Source organism: Myxocyprinus asiaticus, chromosome 9 (genome assembly GCF_019703515.2).
Source record: "Myxocyprinus asiaticus isolate MX2 ecotype Aquarium Trade chromosome 9, UBuf_Myxa_2, whole genome shotgun sequence".
Classification (NCBI taxonomy): domain Eukaryota; kingdom Metazoa; phylum Chordata; class Actinopteri; order Cypriniformes; family Catostomidae; genus Myxocyprinus; species Myxocyprinus asiaticus.
Genome location: NC_059352.1, coordinates 10,128,077 through 10,150,197, shown reverse-complemented (window position 1 = coordinate 10,150,197; position 22,121 = coordinate 10,128,077). Strand labels below are relative to the sequence as shown.

At 35.9% G+C, this 22,121-nt stretch overlaps 1 protein-coding gene across 6 annotated transcripts in view; it reads right to left on the bottom strand.

Moving 5' to 3' along the window:
- Positions 1 to 22,121, bottom strand: part of LOC127445927 (metabotropic glutamate receptor 4-like) — a 295,001-nt gene that overhangs the window by 107,181 nt on the left and 165,699 nt on the right. For all 6 annotated transcript variants that reach the window (XM_051706434.1, XM_051706436.1, XM_051706437.1 and 3 more), the window contains exon 3: positions 8,373 to 8,589. In XM_051706434.1, the coding sequence (XP_051562394.1) occupies positions 8,373 to 8,589 (217 nt within the window). The remainder of the gene's footprint in view (positions 1 to 8,372; positions 8,590 to 22,121) is intronic.

Here is a 22,121-nt window from a genome sequence, read left to right as displayed (position 1 = left end):
ATAGACTATATTATATATATATATATATATATATATATATATATATATATATATATATATATATATATATATATTAAATTCAATAAATTACAAAGCCCAAAACAATTCATGAAACCGAAAAAAGGTCATTACAAAAATCAAACCATTGTTTTGGCAAATAAATATTGTAATTACTGCATAAATTGTACAAAACATGTTACAACCTGCCCCAACTCCATATTTAGGTAAAGTATCCTTTTCTTGTTCATGAAACAACAAATACTGAAAAGGTAACTCAAGTATTCTCAAATATCATAAACTGATACTCTAAATTGCATACATTTATGACAATTAAAACATATGTGAAAACGTGCCTCAATAAAAATGTGACACCATGTCTGACTATGAAAAATACAATTGTCCTAAGAAAACATTAACATATCTTTCCACTTGTGACAACTTCCCCAGGTCTCCCCAATTCACTATATACTTTTTTCAGTTGATGTGTTCCCTGGTAATCAAACCCACAACCTTGTTGTTTCTATACATGAACATCATAGCATAGCACAGTTTATTTAACATCTGACCTTTGCCTACTTTTTAAACAAACAATTACAAAGCACAAAACAAGTCACGACACAGAAAAAAGGTCATTAAAAAAACACATTTTGAAATTATTGTAATAAATAGTATAAAATCACATAATGTAAAACACGATACAACTTGTCGTGATTAAACTTTCCCCAACCTGACATTTATGAAAATGATCTTTGTCCTAGAAACATTGTTCACCCTTTGGGTTAAAACCTACCTTCATATCTTATATAGTTAACCATTGCCTTAATGTATTCCAGTGTAGTTTTATTATGTTCACTTTTTTACCCAAGACCTGTTACAAAAATATGATATTGGAATTTTAGTTTGGAGGACAGAATAAAAAATAAAAATAAAAAAAAATAGCATGATTTACAATTTTGAACTAGATATTTGAAGCTCAACATACAGTACAAAACCACTGCACAAACATTTGTGTAATTGCATTCTTCAATTAAAACCTTATATTTTCTGAAATATGGCTCTTGTGACAACTTCCCTGTGTGACAAATCAGCCCCGCTCCCCCCAATTACATTAGGTAAGCAATATTTGTTAACCTAACATGAATAAGAAAACAGGGAGATGCCACGCTCAGTCGGTTGCTTTTCTCTCTGTGATACAGCTCTGTCTCATCTGCTTTATTTATTCATTTGTTACCATGAATTATTATGGAATTACTCTATGCAGCCACTACTACACAAATATACTTTGATTCATAAGTATCTATGTAATTGAAAAGACTACATTTATGACTCAATCTTTGGAACAAAGGCTACTAATATGATTGAAAATGCTTCCGTTGGTGCTTAAACATCCAGAATTTTTAAGTGATGGGAAAATATAAAAGGATTATTCAGATAGATATTCTACTCATCTATTTCCATGAACAGAATGTAGATATACTGTATGTGAGCAAAGCACCATGGGAGACGTTCTATCGACCAGCACAGCCAAGACACTGATATTAATTATTTTTTTTGTTTGTTTGTGCCTTTCTTCCTTTCTCTCTTTTGCTGTCTTCCCTAGTCTTTCTACTTGGCTCTCATCTTTCTCTACACCCTGGACAGATGTGCAAACACTCCCATGGATTGAGGAAGAGCTATAAGGAGACATGGCACTGCAGTGACGCTCATGGTTATTCATATCACAGCCCACAAGTCTCACAACAGCGTTCTCGAAATACAGCTGTGGGAGTGATCTGGAGTCTCTGGACAATAAGTGCTAGATAATGAAACATTTACATGTGTATGATTAAATGTATAATGCATGAATAAATGTTACAACTCCAACATTTTAATTATAGCGCAATTTTTATCATGGACACATTAAAAAGGGACATTTTATTTTACAAAAATACTACCAGAACTAAAAGGGATAGTTCACCCAAAAATGTTCATTCTCTCACCACTTACCATCATGCCATCCCAGATGCTTAAATGTAAGTAAATGGTGCAAGTGAATGATTGCCAAAATTTTGAAGTTCCAAAGGTACATAAAGTAAGCATAAAAGTAATCCGTAAGACTCCAGTGGTTAAATCCATGTCTTCAGAAGTGATATGATAGGTGTGGGTGAGAATCAGATCAATATTCAATAAGTCCTTTTTTAATATAAATTCTCCTCCCTGCCCAGTAAGTGGTGATATGTGAAAGTGAAAGTGGAGATTGATAGTAAAAAAGGACTTACATATTGATCTGTTTCTCATCCATACTTATATCTCTTCTGAAGACATGAATTTAACCACTGGAGTCTTATGGATTACTTTTATACTGCCTTTATGTCCTTTTGGAGCTTTAAAACTTTGGCAATCATTCAATTGCATTGTGAGGACCTACAGAGCTGAAATATTCTTCTAAAAATCTTCGTTTGTGTTCTTCAGAAGACAGACATTCATACACATCTGGGATGTCATGAGGGTGAGTAAATGAGAGAATTTTCATTTTTGGGTGAACTATCCTAGTGTTATTTTTCCGAATCCTTTGAAAGCATAAGATGCTTTGAGTCAATTTTACCACAATTTCTTCAAACGTATCATTTGCAGTAAAAGGTCGTTTTGATTTGGCGTGAAATTTTCATGTTCAACTTTCTCTTGACTGACGAATCTGAACAAACTTGTATCATTCTGGCCTCATTTGCTTTCCTATTAAGCTGCTCCATTTTAACAGATGACATGCCATCTGGTTTTCTCTCTTCTTTTATCAGTTCTTATTATGGTACCTTTTGTTGTTCATTTTGGTTGCTTTATCATCTGAACACACCTCAAACACTCCATTAACCTGTCATCTCTCACAAAAAAAAAAAAAAAAAAAAAATTCCTCCTCCCAAGATGGACTAAAATTGTGGCTGAAATTTCACAGCTAACAAGATCAACTCACTTGAAATAAATGTCTCATTTGATTGGAGCTTGACCTCTGAACCCTGAGGATACACACAATATCTCACAACCTTAAAATTCTTTCCATTGAACACAACTATTCAGACTGAAAGCACTTTATCAGGCATTTTCTTTTTAAATGTATATACTTTTTTTATATACATTTTGTATATCTTTTTTTTTTATTATTCTCTCAGTCATAATAAGTTTTGCCATGGACACATGAGGCCAGTAAGCAGCCACCTAGAACATCGTGGCAACCACCTAGAACACCATAGCAACAACCTAGAAAAACCTAGCAACCACCAAGAACACTCTAGCAACAACCTAGAACACCCTAGCAACTACCTAGCAATGCCTTAGAAGCTACCCAGAACACACAAGCAACACGCTAAAAACTATGCAGAAAACCCTAGTGTTGTAAAATCTTTAAAGGTGCACTCAGTAACTCTTGTCTTTGTGTCATCTTGGATGCAGCATTATTTAAATTAAATAGTTTTCAGTTTCAGATGCCATTGTAGAAATTTAGTATTCATTTACTTTAATCAATGAGTGAAAGTGTCAAATAACAGGACAGTTACTGAGATTAAGCGAGTAGTATTCGGCTGGTCATGTGATTCTAACATGGCAGCCCACATGTGCGGACCCTCTCTATGTAGAATAAAACAGCTTTTATAAAGTTACTAATATGACTGGAGTCTTCATTTTAATGTGAGTGGTCATGATTTCTACATATATTGCAAACATTACAATTCATGTCTTTAGGAGTTAAACTTTTTTAATGAGGAAACAATTATTGAGTGGACCTTTGAGAGGTATCCCTTATTAAAGAATTGGTAACCCTTTGTGGATTTAGATTTTTTCGTAGATATCAAGTTATCAGTAATTTTGGGGATGTCACTGAAGCCAATTCAGGGAAAGTTCTAACACTGTAAATTACATTACAACAGTGATGACTAGTTTGCTAGATTTACCCTGCTAAATTAAAGCAAAAATACATCATCGAACTCTGTGAAAACATTATTAATTTATGCCACAAGCAAACATGTTCAATTATAGGGAGGTTACTGAGATATAAAGTGAGTTTTTGGCTGGTCATGTGATCTTAATATGTTGGCCACCATTAGGCCATCTGATATGACTGGAGTCTTCTCATGTGATTGTTCATTATATTCTAAGTACTATTAATTTATGTGACTAATTTTTAAAGAGGAAAAATTGCTGAGTGCACCTTTAAGAATGTATACAAATTAACCACCACACACATTTTAAATAGATATGACTATTGATATGGGCTGTACCAGATTTATGCATTTGTTAGTTAAATTATGAGTTCCAGAACCTTTTTCTCAGAGCTGCTCTGGTGTGGCTCGAGAGTGGAGAGCAAATTTGATTCAAGTGTACCAAATTACATTCACCAATAGGAAAGACAATCAATTTGAGTGAGAGGAAATATTTAAAAACCATGAAATTAAAAATGGACTTGCGTTTATAGAAAGTTGAATTAATAAGCAACTGCTCTGTTTGGAATGTAATTGTGAGAGCCACATTTGTCAAAAGAAGAGCTTAGAAAAATAGTCAAGAGTTCATATTCCAAAGGTCATATTTAATTTGTCCACTAAAAAAGTCATGACTTTTAGAAACTGAATATTGTTTAAATGTGATGTAATGTTAAATTATTTTCCCCTAACCCAGTTTAATGTGCAGACAACTATAAATAAGCCATTCATATGGTTTCTTCCCCAAAAGTGTAAAAACTAGAGCTGTTGACTTATAAAAACTTTGCTCTGTTTGTTTGAAAGGCCCAACATAGCAACATTGGCTCAATCAATGGCATGTGTTTGGGGCAGGACTACCTGTATGTACCGATGGCAGACAGGGCGAGTGTTTGGGAAATCAGTCTGAAGACTGGTCCATTATTCCATTATTTCTTTAGTTCTGTTAAAGGTGCACTCAGTCATTTTTCTGAAAATCTCAATAAAGTTTAACTCATAAACACATGAATTGTAATGTTTCAATATATGTAGAAATCATGACCACTCACATTAAAATGAAGACTCCAGTCATATCAGTAACCTTATAAAAGCTGTCTTATTCTACATGGAGAGGGTCCGCACATGAGGCTGCCATGTTAGAATCACATGACCAGCCGAATACTACTCGCTTAATTTCAGTAACCGTCCTGTTATTTGACACTTTCACTCAGTGATTAAATTAATCATGGCTGACTGTGCATACTACATTTCTGCAATGGCACCTGAAACTGAAAACTATTGATTTTAAATGATGCTGCATCCAAGCCGCTAGGTCTCAGTGTAAGTCCATGATGACACAAAGTTACTGAGTGCACCTTTAAATTACGAAGGTGTGTGTGCTTATTTTCTTGTTTTGTTTATTTATTTGTATTTACCTTGCTGAATGAATGAACCAGCTGTCATATATTATTGTTGTGTGAGAAATGTGATACACTAATGACATTAAATTGTTTACTAGTGTTGGAAAGAATTAACGGCATCTTAAAAATTGCTACATACCTTTGCAAATACATGCCTTGACAAATATACTGTACGTATATGCTGAGGGAGTGACAATGAATTTGACACCTTGCTGACTTCTGACTGCCATAATCCATCTCTCATTTAAATATCCTTAATTTTTTCTTTTTTGGAAAGACATTCAATCTTAATAGTGGATTTTTGTCTTTTGCTATTGCAGCAAAAATAATATTTGCTATTCTATTTGTTTAAATCCTCGTTTCAAGTCTGGATTTGTGAAAAGGGTCCACTGGTCAGTGCAACATATACAAAATATCACTGAGTGCACATAAAAGCCAGTGTGTATGACTTCGAATATCACCACTCATTGTCCCCAGTGGGACAAGGAATGCAATTTTCCTGGAATGAAGCCCACAGCCTGGCTCTGTCTGACACTTATTCTCCATTCGTGTGGAAGGGTCAGATCTCTGAGTAGAATATGGGGGAGAAACAGATGCTTATAGCCCCAATGTGCCAGAGAAACCGAAGAAAGCTTGGGAAGAGGAGGAGGACACTGCTACCCTGGAGAACAGAAAGGAATAAGACTCCATTTCCCCTAGAACTTCCTCAGGGTACTTTTGATTGTTCTCACATAGACGATTCATACATCTTGACTACTACAATTTCAGCTTCCATCTGTTTGCATCCACCACTACTAGAGGGTTATGAAAACTTCATGTTCTTCCTCACAATCCAAGTACCGTATAATTTGTTGACTGAAAATTCTAAGTCTAAATGTCTAATTTTAATCTAATCTCATGGCAATCGGAATCTGGCCCAAATTCAGTAAACGCCTCCTTTCTATGTAAATTAGGCTTATTTTGCTGTAGATTGTGCCTTATCCACAAATTTAGCGCTATTTGGCTGGCACAATTAAAGGAATGTTCCAGGTTCAATTCAAGTTAGGCTCAATGGACAGCATTTGTGGCATAATGTTGATTTTAACAAAAAATTATTTAAACTCATCTCTCGTTTAGTTAAAAAACTCGTTTAGTCCTGTAAAGTTTTCCAGATTGTTCTAGTCTGCTGTATCCTCCACAACCTAGCACTCAGAACCTACCTGCAAGATCTGGAATTCCACTGCGCAAATTACACTCAGCACTAAATTTTTGGCTGCTAAAACTACGCAGACAGCGTGTGCAAATAAGCAATGAAATCAGCGGCCAGTAAATTCCCCCCTCTATGTGCAATACAAAAGTATTTAATAAGTTTACCTCTCCCCAGGGGCAACAAGTTGGTTCCAGCTTGTCAGCTAAGCCTGACCTGAGGCACTGGTGACAGTAACAGATGAACTTGGAAATTTTCGAAGAAATATAGAAGGAAATCAATCACTGAATCACAAGAATACTTTTCCCCTAGGGTGCTTCTGAAGTTTTTATTTTTCAGGAAGGAAATGCAGGTACTGCAGGAAGGAACATTTGGAAAACGACCCTGTTTCTGATAAGCGTTTAGTATATGATGTAGTTCACAAAATGTGGCATTTTCATAATAATAATTATAATAATTATACTTATTTATCACACATATACATTTGCACATATACAGTGAAATTCTTTTTTTTCACATATCCCAACTAAGCTGGGGTCAGAGTGCAGGGTCAGCCATGATACAGCACCCCTGGAGCAGATAGGGTCAAGGGCCTTGCTCAAGGGCCCAACAGTGGCATCTTGGTGGTGCTGGGGCTTGAACCCCTGACCTTCTGATCAGTAACCCAGAGCCTTAACTGCTGAGCCACCACTGCCCCGCACTGTGGTATATCCTTTCAGAAGGATATACCACAGTGCTTGCAAAGCAGCAGAAGAATAGTGTTACAGTTTTAGGTAAAATGACAGTACGAAAAGTTAATAACTTAATTATACTGTAGATAGAGTGAGAAAGGGAGATTGATCATAATGTACAATGTAGATGGATAAACAGATGCTTGAAAGAAAATATAAATCGATTTTCTGTATGCCAATAGATACTTTTTGAGAATTGACCAATCACAATCCAGTATGCACATACAATTAATCTTCACTGTTGTTTTGATATTGAATGACAATCATTCAAATAATACAATTAAATGTGAGATTTTTAAACATTTTAAACGTTAAAACGTTAAAAATTAACGTTTAAAATGTTACGTTTCTAAAAAACAAAAACAGCACACCTATGGCTAAAATTATAAATAAACAAATATAAATGTAGTCTATATGTTAAGCAGTTTGGGAATTAATTGCATATATTTAAAGGTGCACTCTGTAATATTTTCCTCATTAAAAAATGTTTGATTCTAAAGATATTAATAGTTATTTTGAACATATGTATAAAATCATGAGCACTCACATGAGATAAAGGCTCCAGTCATATCAGCAATCTTATAAAAGCTGTTTTATTCTACATGGAGACGGTCCGCACATGGGGGCTGCCATGTTAGAATCACATGACCAGCCGAATACTGCTCGCTTAATCTCAGTAGCCACTCTGTTATTGAACACTTTCACTAGTGGATTAAATTAATCATGGTAAGTAAATTTCTACAATGGCATCGCTAACTGAAAACTGCATTTGAATGATGCTGCATCCACACCCCTAGTTGTCAGTGTCCAAGACAAAGTCCAAGTTAAGACGACATAAACACAAAAATTAGTGAGTGCACCTTTAGTACTTCAGATAAAGGATTTGGAAAAACCAATAACCAGAATGTTTGAAGAATTTAAACATATCAATATAAATTACATAAATAAAAATTTTATATAAATAAAAGATATAAATATAATATGATCTAAAATATAAATAAAATATAAAAATATATAAAAATATAAATAAAAAAATATACAATTTTATTTACATAAAAATTGATAGGAAATGTAAATTCCAAAATATTCCAAAATGAAATGCTAATTTTCTTACCGTCTTCCCGGGATTTTTGGATAAATGCATCGACACCACTCTCTCCATAATTGCCCTCAGATGCCACAGTGGACACATAGTTCCAGCGCATGGCCCTAACAATGTCCACCATCGCCTGTGCCTGGTAGGTGTCCGGAGGTACCACACGGGAGAAGAAGTCATAACGTGTGTTGTCACTCAGCTCCGGCGCCGTGGAGGCATAACTCACCTGGGGAATCTGTAGGAGGAGACAGAAACATAAATCCCATTCAGGCATTGAAGCACACAATTCCCCAAACCTCCTGCTGCTTCTCAGCTAACCTCTGAGAGATTATAACACAGTTCATCATCCCAGACTACATCCCCTATCAAGCTCTCTCTTACACAGCCACAGGAGGTACACTAAGGACAGCAGGGATGTGGACAATCTATTCAAAGATAAGCTGTGTGTGGAAGCCAACAACAAACTGGTCAACAACTGTCACAGTTTAGTAGACAGTTTACAGAAGCCCCAATGAGACAAGAGTGTCTTAAAAGTGGTGTTATTTTTTTCAATATTAAAATTCTTTCTCTAATCCCAGTTTAATATGCAGAGATGACTACACTGCTGTGTGAAGGCAAAACACAGTAACTACACATTATGTCAAAACAGAGTTATGACTGAAATTGGAAATCGGAAATCCTACAAAGGTGGTTTGAAATAGTTTTTTTCTCACTCTCTCTCTCTCTCTCTCTCTCTTCAGACTACAAATAATCAAACTGATCTAATTTGAATAGGTAATATACAGTACTGTGCAAAAGCTTCATTGATGAAAAATGTTGCATAGTAAGGATGTCTTCAAAAATAATGCCATGAATAATTTTCATTTATCAATTAATGTCATGCAAAGCCCAATAAACATAAAAAAAAGCTAAATCAAAATTTGATGTGACCACCTTTGCCTTCAAAACAGCACCAATTCTCCTAGGTACTCCTGGACACAGTTTCTTGGTTGTTGGCAGATAGGATGTTCCAAGCTTCTTGGAGAATTTGCCACAGTTCTTGTATCTGTTTAGGCTGTCTCAATTGCTTCTTTCTCTTGATTTAATCCCAGACTGGCTCGATGTTCAGTAGGAGGTCTGTGGGGGCCATGACATTTGTTGCAGGGCTCCCTGTTCTTCTATTCTAATCTATTCTATTTACAAAATTTATTTTTGGGAGTCTAAAATGTATATTTCCTATTGACACACTAAAGCTGAAGATATAAATAACTATCTTCAGATAAATGTTTTTGTGAAACATCTTATGTGCCTAAGACTTTTGCACAGTTCTGTTTACAGTATATATACACAGTACTGTGCAAAAGGCACATAAGATGTTTCACAAAAGCATTTGTCTTGGGGTGGGACTATCTATTTTTCCAACCAGTGGTAGATGAGGAGAGTCCTCTGGAAACCTTTTGAAAAGAGTAGCTGTTTTTACCATCTCACTTGGTGTTGCAAGTGGCGCAGAAATTGCACACTTCAGCCTAAAGGATCTCACTCATTTTAAGAATTCATATACAAGCTACACTGAACACAGGCGTGTTGTGAAACTTAAGCATTCACCATAAAATGGATCGCTGGTGATGCTCGGAATACATTAAGCTAATGTCTGACATAACATAATGGATGGCTTGCACCAACAAGAACGTAATTTATACAAGTTTATTAACTTGGCTATTGTCTACATACTCTGGCTTTTAGACCCCACACTCTCTGCAGACATAATACCAGCAGTATGGCTCCATTACAGAGGATCGTAAATTCATCAATCTGCATAGAGGACAACACAATATCTGTCAAAACAATGAGCGAAAAAGAGGCTCTTTCCTATTCCAAACGGACAGCTTGTTGTTCACTGTCAACCTTGAAATGGGCCATTACTATTAAAGGGTAGTTCACCCAAAAATGAAAAATCTGTCATCATTTACTCAACCTAATGGTACACCAAACTCATATAAACACAAAAGAAGATTTTAGGCAATGTTCAGTCTCAGTCACAATTTACTTTCATTTTATGGGGAAATCCGAACGTATTGTGCTCTTTCAGAAAAACTGTCATGACTACGTTTTGATGGAGGTGAAATTAAATAAGTAATGACAAAATTACCTTAAACAAATTAGTTGGGGGGGAAAGAAGAAGAAGAAAAAAAAATCTTTGTTTTCTTTTTAAACCATAACCTATTCTTATTTAGAAACATTTCTTTACTGCTTGAATTTATTTTTTCAAAGTATACATTTTTACCCAAGTCTGCTTATCGTTTTTCCAGCAGAAATGCTTGATTTTTCTCAAAAAAATGTATGCCCTCTAACGTGACTTTGGACAGTTTTAATTTAGGTTTCACAATTTAGTATAGGCATTGGTCAGTCACATTCAGCTAATAACGTATGGTCAATGCTAATGCTGTTAAACACATAAATAAACAAATCGCTGGCAGGCGTGTATACAATACAACAGGGAAAAAGTAGTAAAAGCCCGCACATTGTTGTATAGCTTGCAAATTTGTAATATCTTACAGCATTTTGGTCAAAGATCTTCTTCGGGCATTTTGTTAATTTCTCTGAAGATTCTTCCAGTTGCAAGTAGCCTATATCACTGTTACCATCATGATTTACCCAAGAAGTTTCACAATTTATGCTGGCAATGCAGAGAACATCCAGAGAATGTTAATGGTGGTGGACATCCTCCTCCCGGCATGAACTGAACATGTTTTAGGCCATGTTTCCACCTGGTATTAAGATGCGTTTCGGGTGATCCGATCACATGTGGTCAGATGAGACACATCGCTGTTTACACCTGGTCACTTAAATGCATCTCCTGTGACCATTTGGATTTGGAGGGAAGGGTCTCTGTTTCAAGACAACATACATCAATCACTATGTCAGTGTGTTACTGCATGATAATAAAGCACAACAAAGTCAGAAAAAACAAAGAAAGCGAGGGAAAAAACCCAAAACGGTGTGCTGTTTCTCCCAGATGCGGTTGAAATTGAATCTAAGCACAAACGCAACATGTCAAGCAGAATTATCCATTATTTTAGTGGATTACTTTTATTAAAGGAGCTTCAGGTGTTTGTGCTTGTCATCTGTGTTGATATCAGACACACTAAAGAAGATTTGTGAAGCTCTTGTGATTGTGTATGTTGGCTATCCATTTATTTCCTTTTAAAGCCGCTCCTAAATGGCAAAGTTTAAACTCTTGTTTTAGCACAGTGGTTGATTGAGAGGTGAGGGGTGGCACTCCACTGCTGCCGAGACACATACAAGACGGATTAGCATTTAGCCTACACCTCAAATGCATTGTGAATACATGCGTTTTTGACCACATTCGTATGTGGCTTCTGTGATCCGATCACAAAACATTTTAGACCCTATTTAGACCTGTATTTAGGACTGACTACATGTGATCAGATCACCTGAAACATAGCCTATCTTAAAACCAGGTGGAAACGGGGCCTTACACTCATGTCAAACCTTTTTAACTGACTTCTTGAACTGTTTAATTCACAAAAGAGCATCATACGACAGCAAAAAGTCCTCACTTTACTTGAGATGCTATTGTGCTTGCTAAATAAAAAATGTACAATGTGAATGCACTTCATTCATAAAAACGATTTCATTACTGTTCCACATAGATGTTAACAGCATTTACTAGCAAGTCTTGTGCCTTCCTTATATGTAGTTTTCATGGGCATGGATTATGATAATTATGACATTAGGGATGTGCCCGAAGTGGAATACCTTATTCAGAAAGGCACGAATAATGACTTCAAAACGAATAACAAATTAATCCGAATAATAGAACAAATATTCGGAAGACTGATCATCAAATGAGCACAGGCATAAAGCAATATTTTTAATTAACATATAGAAAATTACAAAGCAATGTTGAGTCTGTGAAGCCAATATTACTACAGTGTAAACCTTATGAATTAAAATGCTCATGGTGATTTTCAGTTCAGATCGTATGGCCACATTCTCGACTCCGTTTGCAGGCTCCGTTAATTGTGTGTGTCTTAGAAATCCAAGCTTGTAAAGAGTATTAATATATCATACACATTTTCCACTTCTTGAAATGTATGTTTGAAATGTCTGATCACATTAACAACAAATGTTTCACACAATTGACACGTAAGGATTTATAAACCAACCTGAGCGCGATGTTTAATTTCTGACCAAAGAAGTGATGATTTTATAGTGGAGCTCGACTGTAAGTTGACCACATTTATGTCCACATTAAGGTAACTATCTGGTTAATCCTTTATTCCAAAAAAATGTAAATGCTCCATAGAGGTTTAAATACTTACAGAATATTCCTGCATACGGAGGATAATATTTTTTTTTTTTTAAACATGCAAATTTATTTCGCTCCTTTAAATTAATAGGTTTGATTAACTGTTCTTTTAATTAACAGTGAAATGGGTAACACTATATATTTACTCTAATTAATAAACTAATACATACATTATCTAAAACACTGCCTGGCCAAACAAATAAATAAATAAATCACCATTTGGATTTAAATAAGCAAATACTTAAGAGCCTATGATTGGATCATTATTGCAGTGATTAATATGTTTCAGCTGGCAACAATTCTTTTAACCCTAACTGATGCAGTGTGTAGTTTCTCATTTCTTAAACAACCATGTCGGAAGACGTATCCTGTGGTCGTGGAAAAGATGTTACTGAGTTTCAGAAGGGGCAAATAATTGCCCTGCATCAAGCAAAAAAAAAAAAAAAAAAAAACAACTAAGGAGATTGCTGAACTCACTGGAATTGGGTTAAGAACTGTTCAACGCATTATTAAAACCTGGAAGGATAGCAGTGAACTATCAGCTTTGTGAAGAAATGTGGTCGGAAAAAAATCTTGAATGTTTGTGATCGGAGATCACTAAAACACTTGGTGAAATCACATTGTAAAAAATCGACAGTAGAACTCATGGCTATGATTAATAGTGAAAGTAAGAGCATTTCCACATGCACAATGCAGAACTAACAGGATTGGGACTAAACAGCTGTGTGGCCACAAGAAAGCCACTTGTTATTGAGGCTAATCAGAAAAAATGACTTCAATTTGCTAGGGAGCATAAAGATTGGACTGTGGAGCAATGGTAAAAGGTAATATGGTCTGATGAATCCAGATTTACCCTAATCCAAAGCGATGGGCGTGTCAGGGTAAGAAGGGAAGCGCATGAAGTGATGAACCCGTCATTCATAGTGCCCAATCTACAAGCCTCTGGAAGCAGCGTTATGATCTGGGGTTGCTTCAGTTGGTCGGGTCTAGGCTCAGCAATGTTATGCAGCAATAAAATGAAGTCAGCTGACTACCTGAATATACTGAATGACCAGGTTATCCCATCAATGGATTTTTTCTTCCCTGACGGCACAGGCATATTCCAGGACGACAATGCCAAGATTCATCTGGCTTAAATTGTGAAAGAGTGGTTTAGGGAGCATAAGGAATAATTTTCACACATGAATTGGCCACCACAGAGTCCTGACTTTAACGCCATTGAAAGTCTTTGGGATGTGCTGGAGAAGACTTTACGGAGTAGTTCGACTCTCCCATCATTAATGCAAGATCTGGATGGAAATAAATGTTGCATATGGTTGCCATATTGTAAATGTGGTCCAACAAAATATTAGCGTATGCAACTTTTTTTTTGGCCAGGCAGTGTACATAATAAATCGTTAAGCATTGTATAGGTAATGACTAATGTAGTAATGTTCATGTTAATACGTTATCTTATATTACGATGTACAGTACATAAGAATGAATGATTAGGCTATTTGTTTGTTTTATTTGTGTACAAAAAAAAAAAAAAATGTTTTCTGTGTATATAGTGAAATAGCTTTCCTATTAAGAAATATAAATTAAGATGATTTGATATCACGAGGAAAAAAGGCACCAATGACAGCAGTAAAAGACATTTGATATAATTAGTGGACAACTTGTCATCTGAGAAGAAGAGTATAAAAAAACTAGCATGCGTGCAGTGACATTCAGTATTTTCCCAAAGGTTAATAACATAAGTTTTTATTTAAATGAATGAATATTTTCACTTTTAGCACAGAAGGAAATATACAGCGCAAATTAAGGTGACTCCAGCACTGCTGGCACATCAGCATTTCATTGTAGATGCTAGAAATATCCCGCCCCTTATTGAAACGGAAAATATGATTGGTTAGAAAATACCCAATCACATCTGAAAGGAACATTCTGATTGGTTGCTCAGCTGAGTCAGACTCTATCTGCCTGTGCCTCCAGTTGAGTTTTGCGATCCCGCCTGCCGCTGCTCTGTGCGCGTTTAGAGAAAATCTGTATGCTCTTATTAAAATAAAGAAATAATAACAGTTCACTCAAAGGTGCTCCAGCACCACCTCAGTATAATTAAAGGTTATAGGTCAAAATCATCCTCGCTGTTCTGGTGGCCACACGTATCATCACTCATTTTAGGTGGGCATACGCAAAATCCATAGAAAGATAGGTGGGCATACGGCGTATGCCTGCGTATGTCCTAGACTACACTACTGGGACCTACACAATATTAGGCAGGTGGTTTTAATGTTGTGGCTGATCAGTGTATATATTCTGCATATTATACATGCTGAATGTAGAAAATAATTGCTTGATTTTGCCATATATACTTTACACTAGCATTAGGTTGTGGAGATTCAAATGCCATTTAGAGTAACACTTATGGAAATGTACCATGGTAATCATAGTTACAACAGTTACTAAAATAAAGCTATGGTAACGTGATATTAGCATCCACTGTCACCAATCAAAAAAACAAAACAAAAGATTCTTATTTTATTTCAAGGAAATCCCATTTAAATTTATTATGATTTTACAGTAGTAACTATAGTACATTTTACAGTACCAATAACTGTAGTAACTATAGTATTTTCAAAAGAAATTATGGTTACCATGGTCCATTTTTTGTTAAAAATATTGCACATTTGCATTTAAAATCTATATAGAAAATGTTAAATGTACATTTTAAATAAAAGACTGGAATCTAAATATTAAATCTAAATGTATAACTAATTTGCATATTGTTATTATGCAGTGTTAATGTGCCCTTGTCAGTTTTGTTAATATGCATATTACCCCTGGGCAGCTAGAATGTTTGCACTTTGTAAAAAAAAAAAAAGAGAGTTACTCTTAAGCGGCTCTTACAGTCTGCTAGGTCTGGGGCTGAAGATATTTCACATATTGCCACCATTTAGTGAATGAGTATGATGGCTGCTGTCTATGCTGCCTGCTGCATATACACAGCTATTTGATTGAAATTTATGAGTGACTAGTTGATGCCACCAAGGTAAATATTTATAATGATTTAGATTTCATATTTATATTTGGATTATTTATTTAGATTTAACATTCGTTTAAATGCTTGTTTAGCTAAATCTGGCATTATGTAAATTTCTAACTCAGCTTTATGAAAAAATTTTGTTTGCCAAGACATCTAAATAAGCACTGATACACAGCGTTACAGAAAAGTAAATTTAATGGCTGAAATATTTACGTTTACACAGCCAAATGACTGTCCTGCTGACTTGTTAGCAAGAACACTTTCAATTTTTATAGTATAAAACAAATACTTTAATCAGTCGAATACCTAAAACTGAAACCAAATATGAATGTGCTCCTTTCTCATTGTTTGATCTGCAACCCACAGCCTTCTGTGAAAAATGCATTGGATGGAAAACACCCACATCTGCATGTCAGCAAAGGGTGTATGACTTCAGTGAGGACCACACAAGCAGGTGGAGGAATGAACAATTGGCTACAATCTAAGCACGGGGGGGTTGTACTTGCTTGTTTTGATTATAAGCAAGTACACACATTATTTATACCATGATCAATGGAATATGCCCTTGGTAGAATATGCCCTTGATCTAATTTATAACAAAAATGCTAATATTAAGACATGAGCATTTTCAACACAAAAGGAAATCTGCCACATTGATATGTTTGTAGCAGCACATGTTTTGTTTTTCACCCAGGGATATGCTCAAATATATGGATACCAATTCTGTCAGGGCCAATAACTTAATGCATTACTCAACAGGGAAGAAGCCAACACAGAAGGCATTGGATGTGACAACTGCGGATGGACGTATGCACACACAGTAATGAAGACTCAATGTGCTTAATTGTCTGGAAATAATGTCACAATGCAAAAATCTCAATGGTCCAAAACTAAGCTTCATTTTATTTATGCAATATATATATATATATATATATATATATATATATATATATATTATTATTATTATTATTATTATTATTATTTTGGGGTGAAATAACATGGAAAATATTATTCACATAAATTGAAGAAATATTTAAAATATGTATGATTTTACTCTAAATCAATCTACATCAAACGGCCCTGATGATTTATTTATTTAATAATCTATGATGAAACGGGACAAAAAGCAGATTGTGATGAATTTCACCTCTTTGTGTCCAAACCTCTGGTGACTTCTTAAGGAGAGAACTAAAAGTTACAGATGTTGCTTCTCCTAACATGTGCATGTCACAAGTAATTTCAAATAAGATTTATTAAACAGACGGTATAGGTGAAGGGGCTTAATCATAGGCAGTAGCTTTGTTTGAAATGAATGTGTCTGTCCATATGCGTTGCTCTGAGTACTGTGCATATACATACACGTTTGCATAATTATGTTTGACTGGTACATTCAAGGGTCACAACTAGAATTAGTTTAATAAATAGCCATATACGATAGGTATTTACAGTAGTCTTTTAACTCAAGCATATAAAATTCACTGATTTTGCCACAGTATTACTGTCAAGTGGTCCCATGAATGGCAGCCATACATTATGGCCACCCACTGTGAAATGCATTAATCACAAAACTTACAGTAAACAATATAGTTCCATTTAATACTGAATGGGAAAAAACAGGAAATATCCTATTCGCAGCTGGTGCTAGTGGCACCCGACAAACCAGAAGAGGTTTGTGGACAAACTAATTTGAAACAAATATCCTTCTACCATATCTAACGGCTTCTCTGGTATCAGCTCTTGTTTACACTGATAGTCAATGCAATTTTCACATCTGTTACTGTCAAGCTGAGCGGGGCAGCAAATGGCTGAGCTGTGTGAACAGAATGATAAAAAAAAAAAAAATGCTGCGTAATTATTGAACAAAACAGATTGGTCCTGTGCTATGAGTATATTCTAGGCAGGCAAATGGTGTTTCAGTCAGCCATTGAGACGATTTCATAAGCCTGGCTCAATTTTCAGTAAATATTTGCCTGAATAATTTGAGAGGAGTGTTGTTCTAAATATAGAGAGCATATTTTGTCTCTGTATATCTAGGATACAAATGGTTTTAGGAAGGGGTTCTGAAACTTTTCAGCCCAAGTACTGTACCGTCTAGTCACCACAATGCTCCTTTTAATTTTTAATGGCATTGATCTCTTTGAACAACAAACACGTTTCAATATATATTCCTGTAGTTAAGATCAGGGGTGTAGGAATTATTTAAAAGAAGTGTGTGTTGTAAACTACAATAATGACATTTAAAAATAATGTATATGTAATTGCAATGTGAATCCTAATAAGATCAGAAATACCAATACCAACACAAATAAGGCTATTTGTTTAGTATCATACATTTCCAGAGTACTGTCACATACCACCAGGTTTAAGAACCTCTGTTTTAAGGTGTTCTAAGGCATTGAACCACTGCATAGCCCTTTTTTATTCATCATTGGATCCTAAATGTTATAATTGCTTTTGGATCAGGTGAAATCAATGGGTCTTCAGAAATACTGCAAGACCAAACAAGCCCATTTACAAAACTGCAGATATCCGTGGTGCTCACAGATGTATTCAGAGTCCCAATAGCCTTCTTTAAGATGGGAGCTGATTGCGAAATCTGTTGATGCATTGGCTGTGCATCTCCAACGTCTGACAGTAAGACAATCTGGTCTGCCATCAACGGCATATCACTTTAAAGACTTCCATTCATGCTCAAACAGTATGAATGAAACAAACTCATTTGCTTTGCAAGCAAACGTACCCTAGTGAATCTCATCTGGTTTTGCTTTGGAATTTTAAGTCAATAACAAAAGATGTGTGAAGCTGATAAATTGATTTATTTAAATTTCATTTATTTTTTGCTATTCAAGTGCAAAAAATTGCATTTTCCCCCCACCCATAATATGCTCTTATATATACATTTTCTATATTTTAATTTATACTGTATACAATCAAAAACATACATTGTCATCAAAGGCTCAGTATTTCTGAAGGGGCACAAAAAATAAATAACCTAACCCAAAATGTCAGGGGTTGTGTTAACTGAAAATTCTCCATCACATCATTTACCGATTTTAGTAACATTGACGGATAATTTCATATGCTGTCTGCTATTTTGACAGATAAAAAAGTAACAAGAAAATAATTTTAACCTAGTGCACAAGTTCTGACTTCACTCTCTCTCAAACACACACTCCTGCTGTGTCTGTATGCCCTGTTTATTCCCTAAAATAAAGATGTGTTGTGTATTAATAGGCACTATCGCCATTTACACCTGGTAAAATGTGTCGCTTCTGACCAATTGTGATTGGATTTCAAGGAGAGGGTCTCTGATTTTATGACTGCATACAACAATCATTACATCAGTGTGTTAATGCATGATAATAAAGAACAGAAAAGTATAATAACAAAAAGGAAGCAAGAAAAAAGCAGTGCATCGTTTCTGCCAATTAGATGCATGTTTAGAGCAGAATTATCAGTTATTTTAGTGGAGTAAATATATTAACTGAGCTTCAGAGATGTGTGTGCTTCTCATCTGTGACACTTTATGTTTATATCAGGCACACTAAAAAACTTCTGTGAACTTGTGCATGTATGAATGTGCTTTCATGTGGCTGATAAAATTGGGCATTCACCAGCACATGTGGTGGGTGTGCAAAAAAAGTTAATGTGTTGGTTCAACATGATCACACGGGAAATCGACATGTTGCTTCCGAAAGTTCATGTACTGTGAAATCGACACCTTTTTGCCAAATTACTCACAACAGCCTCAAAACCCAATCAGACATTTTTGCATCAATTCAAGCATGAACACATTTCCCTCTAGTGCTACTCATTACACAAGTTACCTCTGAGACATAGGTTCTGGTCCTGTGCAAGGGCAGGGCCAGAAGGGTGGCACGGGGTCTGCCACCCTAAAAATTAGCTTTGCCACCCTACTTGCAACACAAACTCGGACCCTGTTCATGTCCTGAAGATGGTGCACAACAGCTTAACCCGTCCGTGTCGCACATGGTCCATAACAACGTTCCGCCTGTGTCTGGGAGGACACAGCATTCTGCCTCAGTAGACAAATCCCATTTTGTCTACTGACAGACTGATTTCAGCAGCAAAACTTTTGACCAACTCTTGCCGAATTCACAGTGTGATCAGTCTGATTGGTCGTGACCCACCAGCTGTGAACTACTGATTTAGATGACCAAATTCACCTGATTCAGAATAACATAGGGATCCAAACGGTATTTAAAACATGGCTGAGAGTGTGTGTGAAAGCTAAAAGGTGTTTAATTAGTAAGGCACACCTTTGTCACACATACGTCAAAGCAAAAGTTCATTAATACGCAGATCTTGTAGTAGCTCTATGGTTGGACACACTGACTCACTGTGAATAATTTATTGCGCATGCCTTAGATCTCAATTTAATACCTCCATCACTCAGTCTTGACCTTTGTAGATTTAGTGCTCCTTTGCACACTGGAAAATGGCATCTTGTCATGCTTATTTCTTTTGGCATCTCTGGTCTCCTGGAAAGACTGTCACCATAGTGCTTCCTTGTGCCATTTTCTTGGCCAATCAAATTATTATGGATTCATTTTCAGACTGAACTCCCGATGCTTGACTGAGCGGATCTTTCTATATAGAGAGAGTAATGAGGCTCTCAGGTAGCACTGAACTCACTCTTTCAGTGGACGAAGTGATGAATGAGAAATTGGGAATATGATTTAGAAAGGTCAAACTTCTGATCAGAGGTAAAATGTATGAGTTTGGTAGGGGCAGAACAAGGAGAAAGTAAGGCTTTGTCAGTTAATTATCGCCTTCAAGGAGATCAACATGTCACTTGTTAGAGTTGACAGCATGAGAGGAGCTTATCTAGGTGAAGGCTCAAAGAACAGTTCAGATATTGACACCACAGAGGAGCCGAAACCAAGCAATCTAAATAGAATCGACTAAAGATATTAGCTTGTTTGTTACGCTGGAGTGCAATACAGCTACAGCATGTACTTCACAGAATTTCTAAAATACCTGTTATTTGGGAAAATAATAAAGTAATCCTTAGAGCAAATATTTATGGTAATCAGAGGATGTTTACTTGTATTGTCTGTCTTAGATTTGAAATAAAATGCCATGTACAGCGCATTAGGCCTTAATATGTTAGAAAAGATGCCTTGCTGTTTAATCGTCTTAAAAATGGTGCACCTTTGTGCCATTTTTACACTTTCCCTGGAAATTTTTCCCAAAACACCCACTTTCACACTCCCTCCCTCTGTCACCCCTTTGTTTAAAGAACATTAATCAAGAAATTAGACACTTGTTCAACAACGAGAATGTGTTAATCAGTCAAAAGAGTTAACTGTCAAAGAGAAATGTCAAATTGTCTACAAAGAATTTAGAGATAATTTTTGAGTGATGGTTTTACAGACGGCTGCGCCGAATAGATTACATTAACAAGATCATAGTGGAAAAGCTGACATAAGTGCCTTTCAACTGATTTTGCTTCAGGGCCCAAATTTTACAGTGGATGTCCCAACATAGAACCAAAATTGTGTATTGTATAAAAATATATATACAGTATATATATATCTGAAAACATACTGTTACGAATTTGATTAGAGGCAGAGCATTTGACGTCAACAACATTATTTTGATTTCCTAATAATACACGATTACAATTTTACTATTTACATTATTAGCATTGTTTTTTCCTGCTATCCGCAACTATGGAAAAACTGCAACCCATTTTTGGGTTGCAACTCAACAGTTGAAAACCATTGGACTATATATGGCTCACAAACTTTTCCACCCAAGTACCACCTAGGCACTACGTAACTATTTGTTGGCACCATATTGACATGATCACACTGGAAATCGATATGTTGCTTCCAAAAGTTAATGCACCCTGAAATCAACCCCATTCAGCCAAATTACTTACAAACACCATCCCCTATCAGACGTTTTTACATCAGTTCAAGCATGAACACATTTCCCTCTAGCCCTGCAGATAGCGCATAACACGAGCAACCTCTGAAACACAAATTCTGGTCTCGTGGGAACGAGGAAGTAGTCACATTCACATAAACAAAGGTGAGCATGATTTGGAGGTTGCACTTTTGCTCTAAATTTACATTTTTACTCCACTGATGGTTAGGTTTAGGGCTGAGGTTTGTAGGGGGGGCGTAGACTTGATCAAATATGCATTCCTGTTGACTGTATTCATCATTTACAATGAAAAATACAACTAGCTTTTTACGCCACTGGAGCGGAAACTAGAGCACAAATGTGCCCATATGTTCAACAACACCTCCAGCTTTGGCCACTGGTGGCAATGATTTGAATTTCGGTAAGCACAGACCAATTTCAGCAAAATAACTTTTGGCCTACTGTGGCCAAATTCAAAGTGTGATCAGCCTGACCACACAGCCACTGTAAAAACATGAGCTACACATTGGAGTCT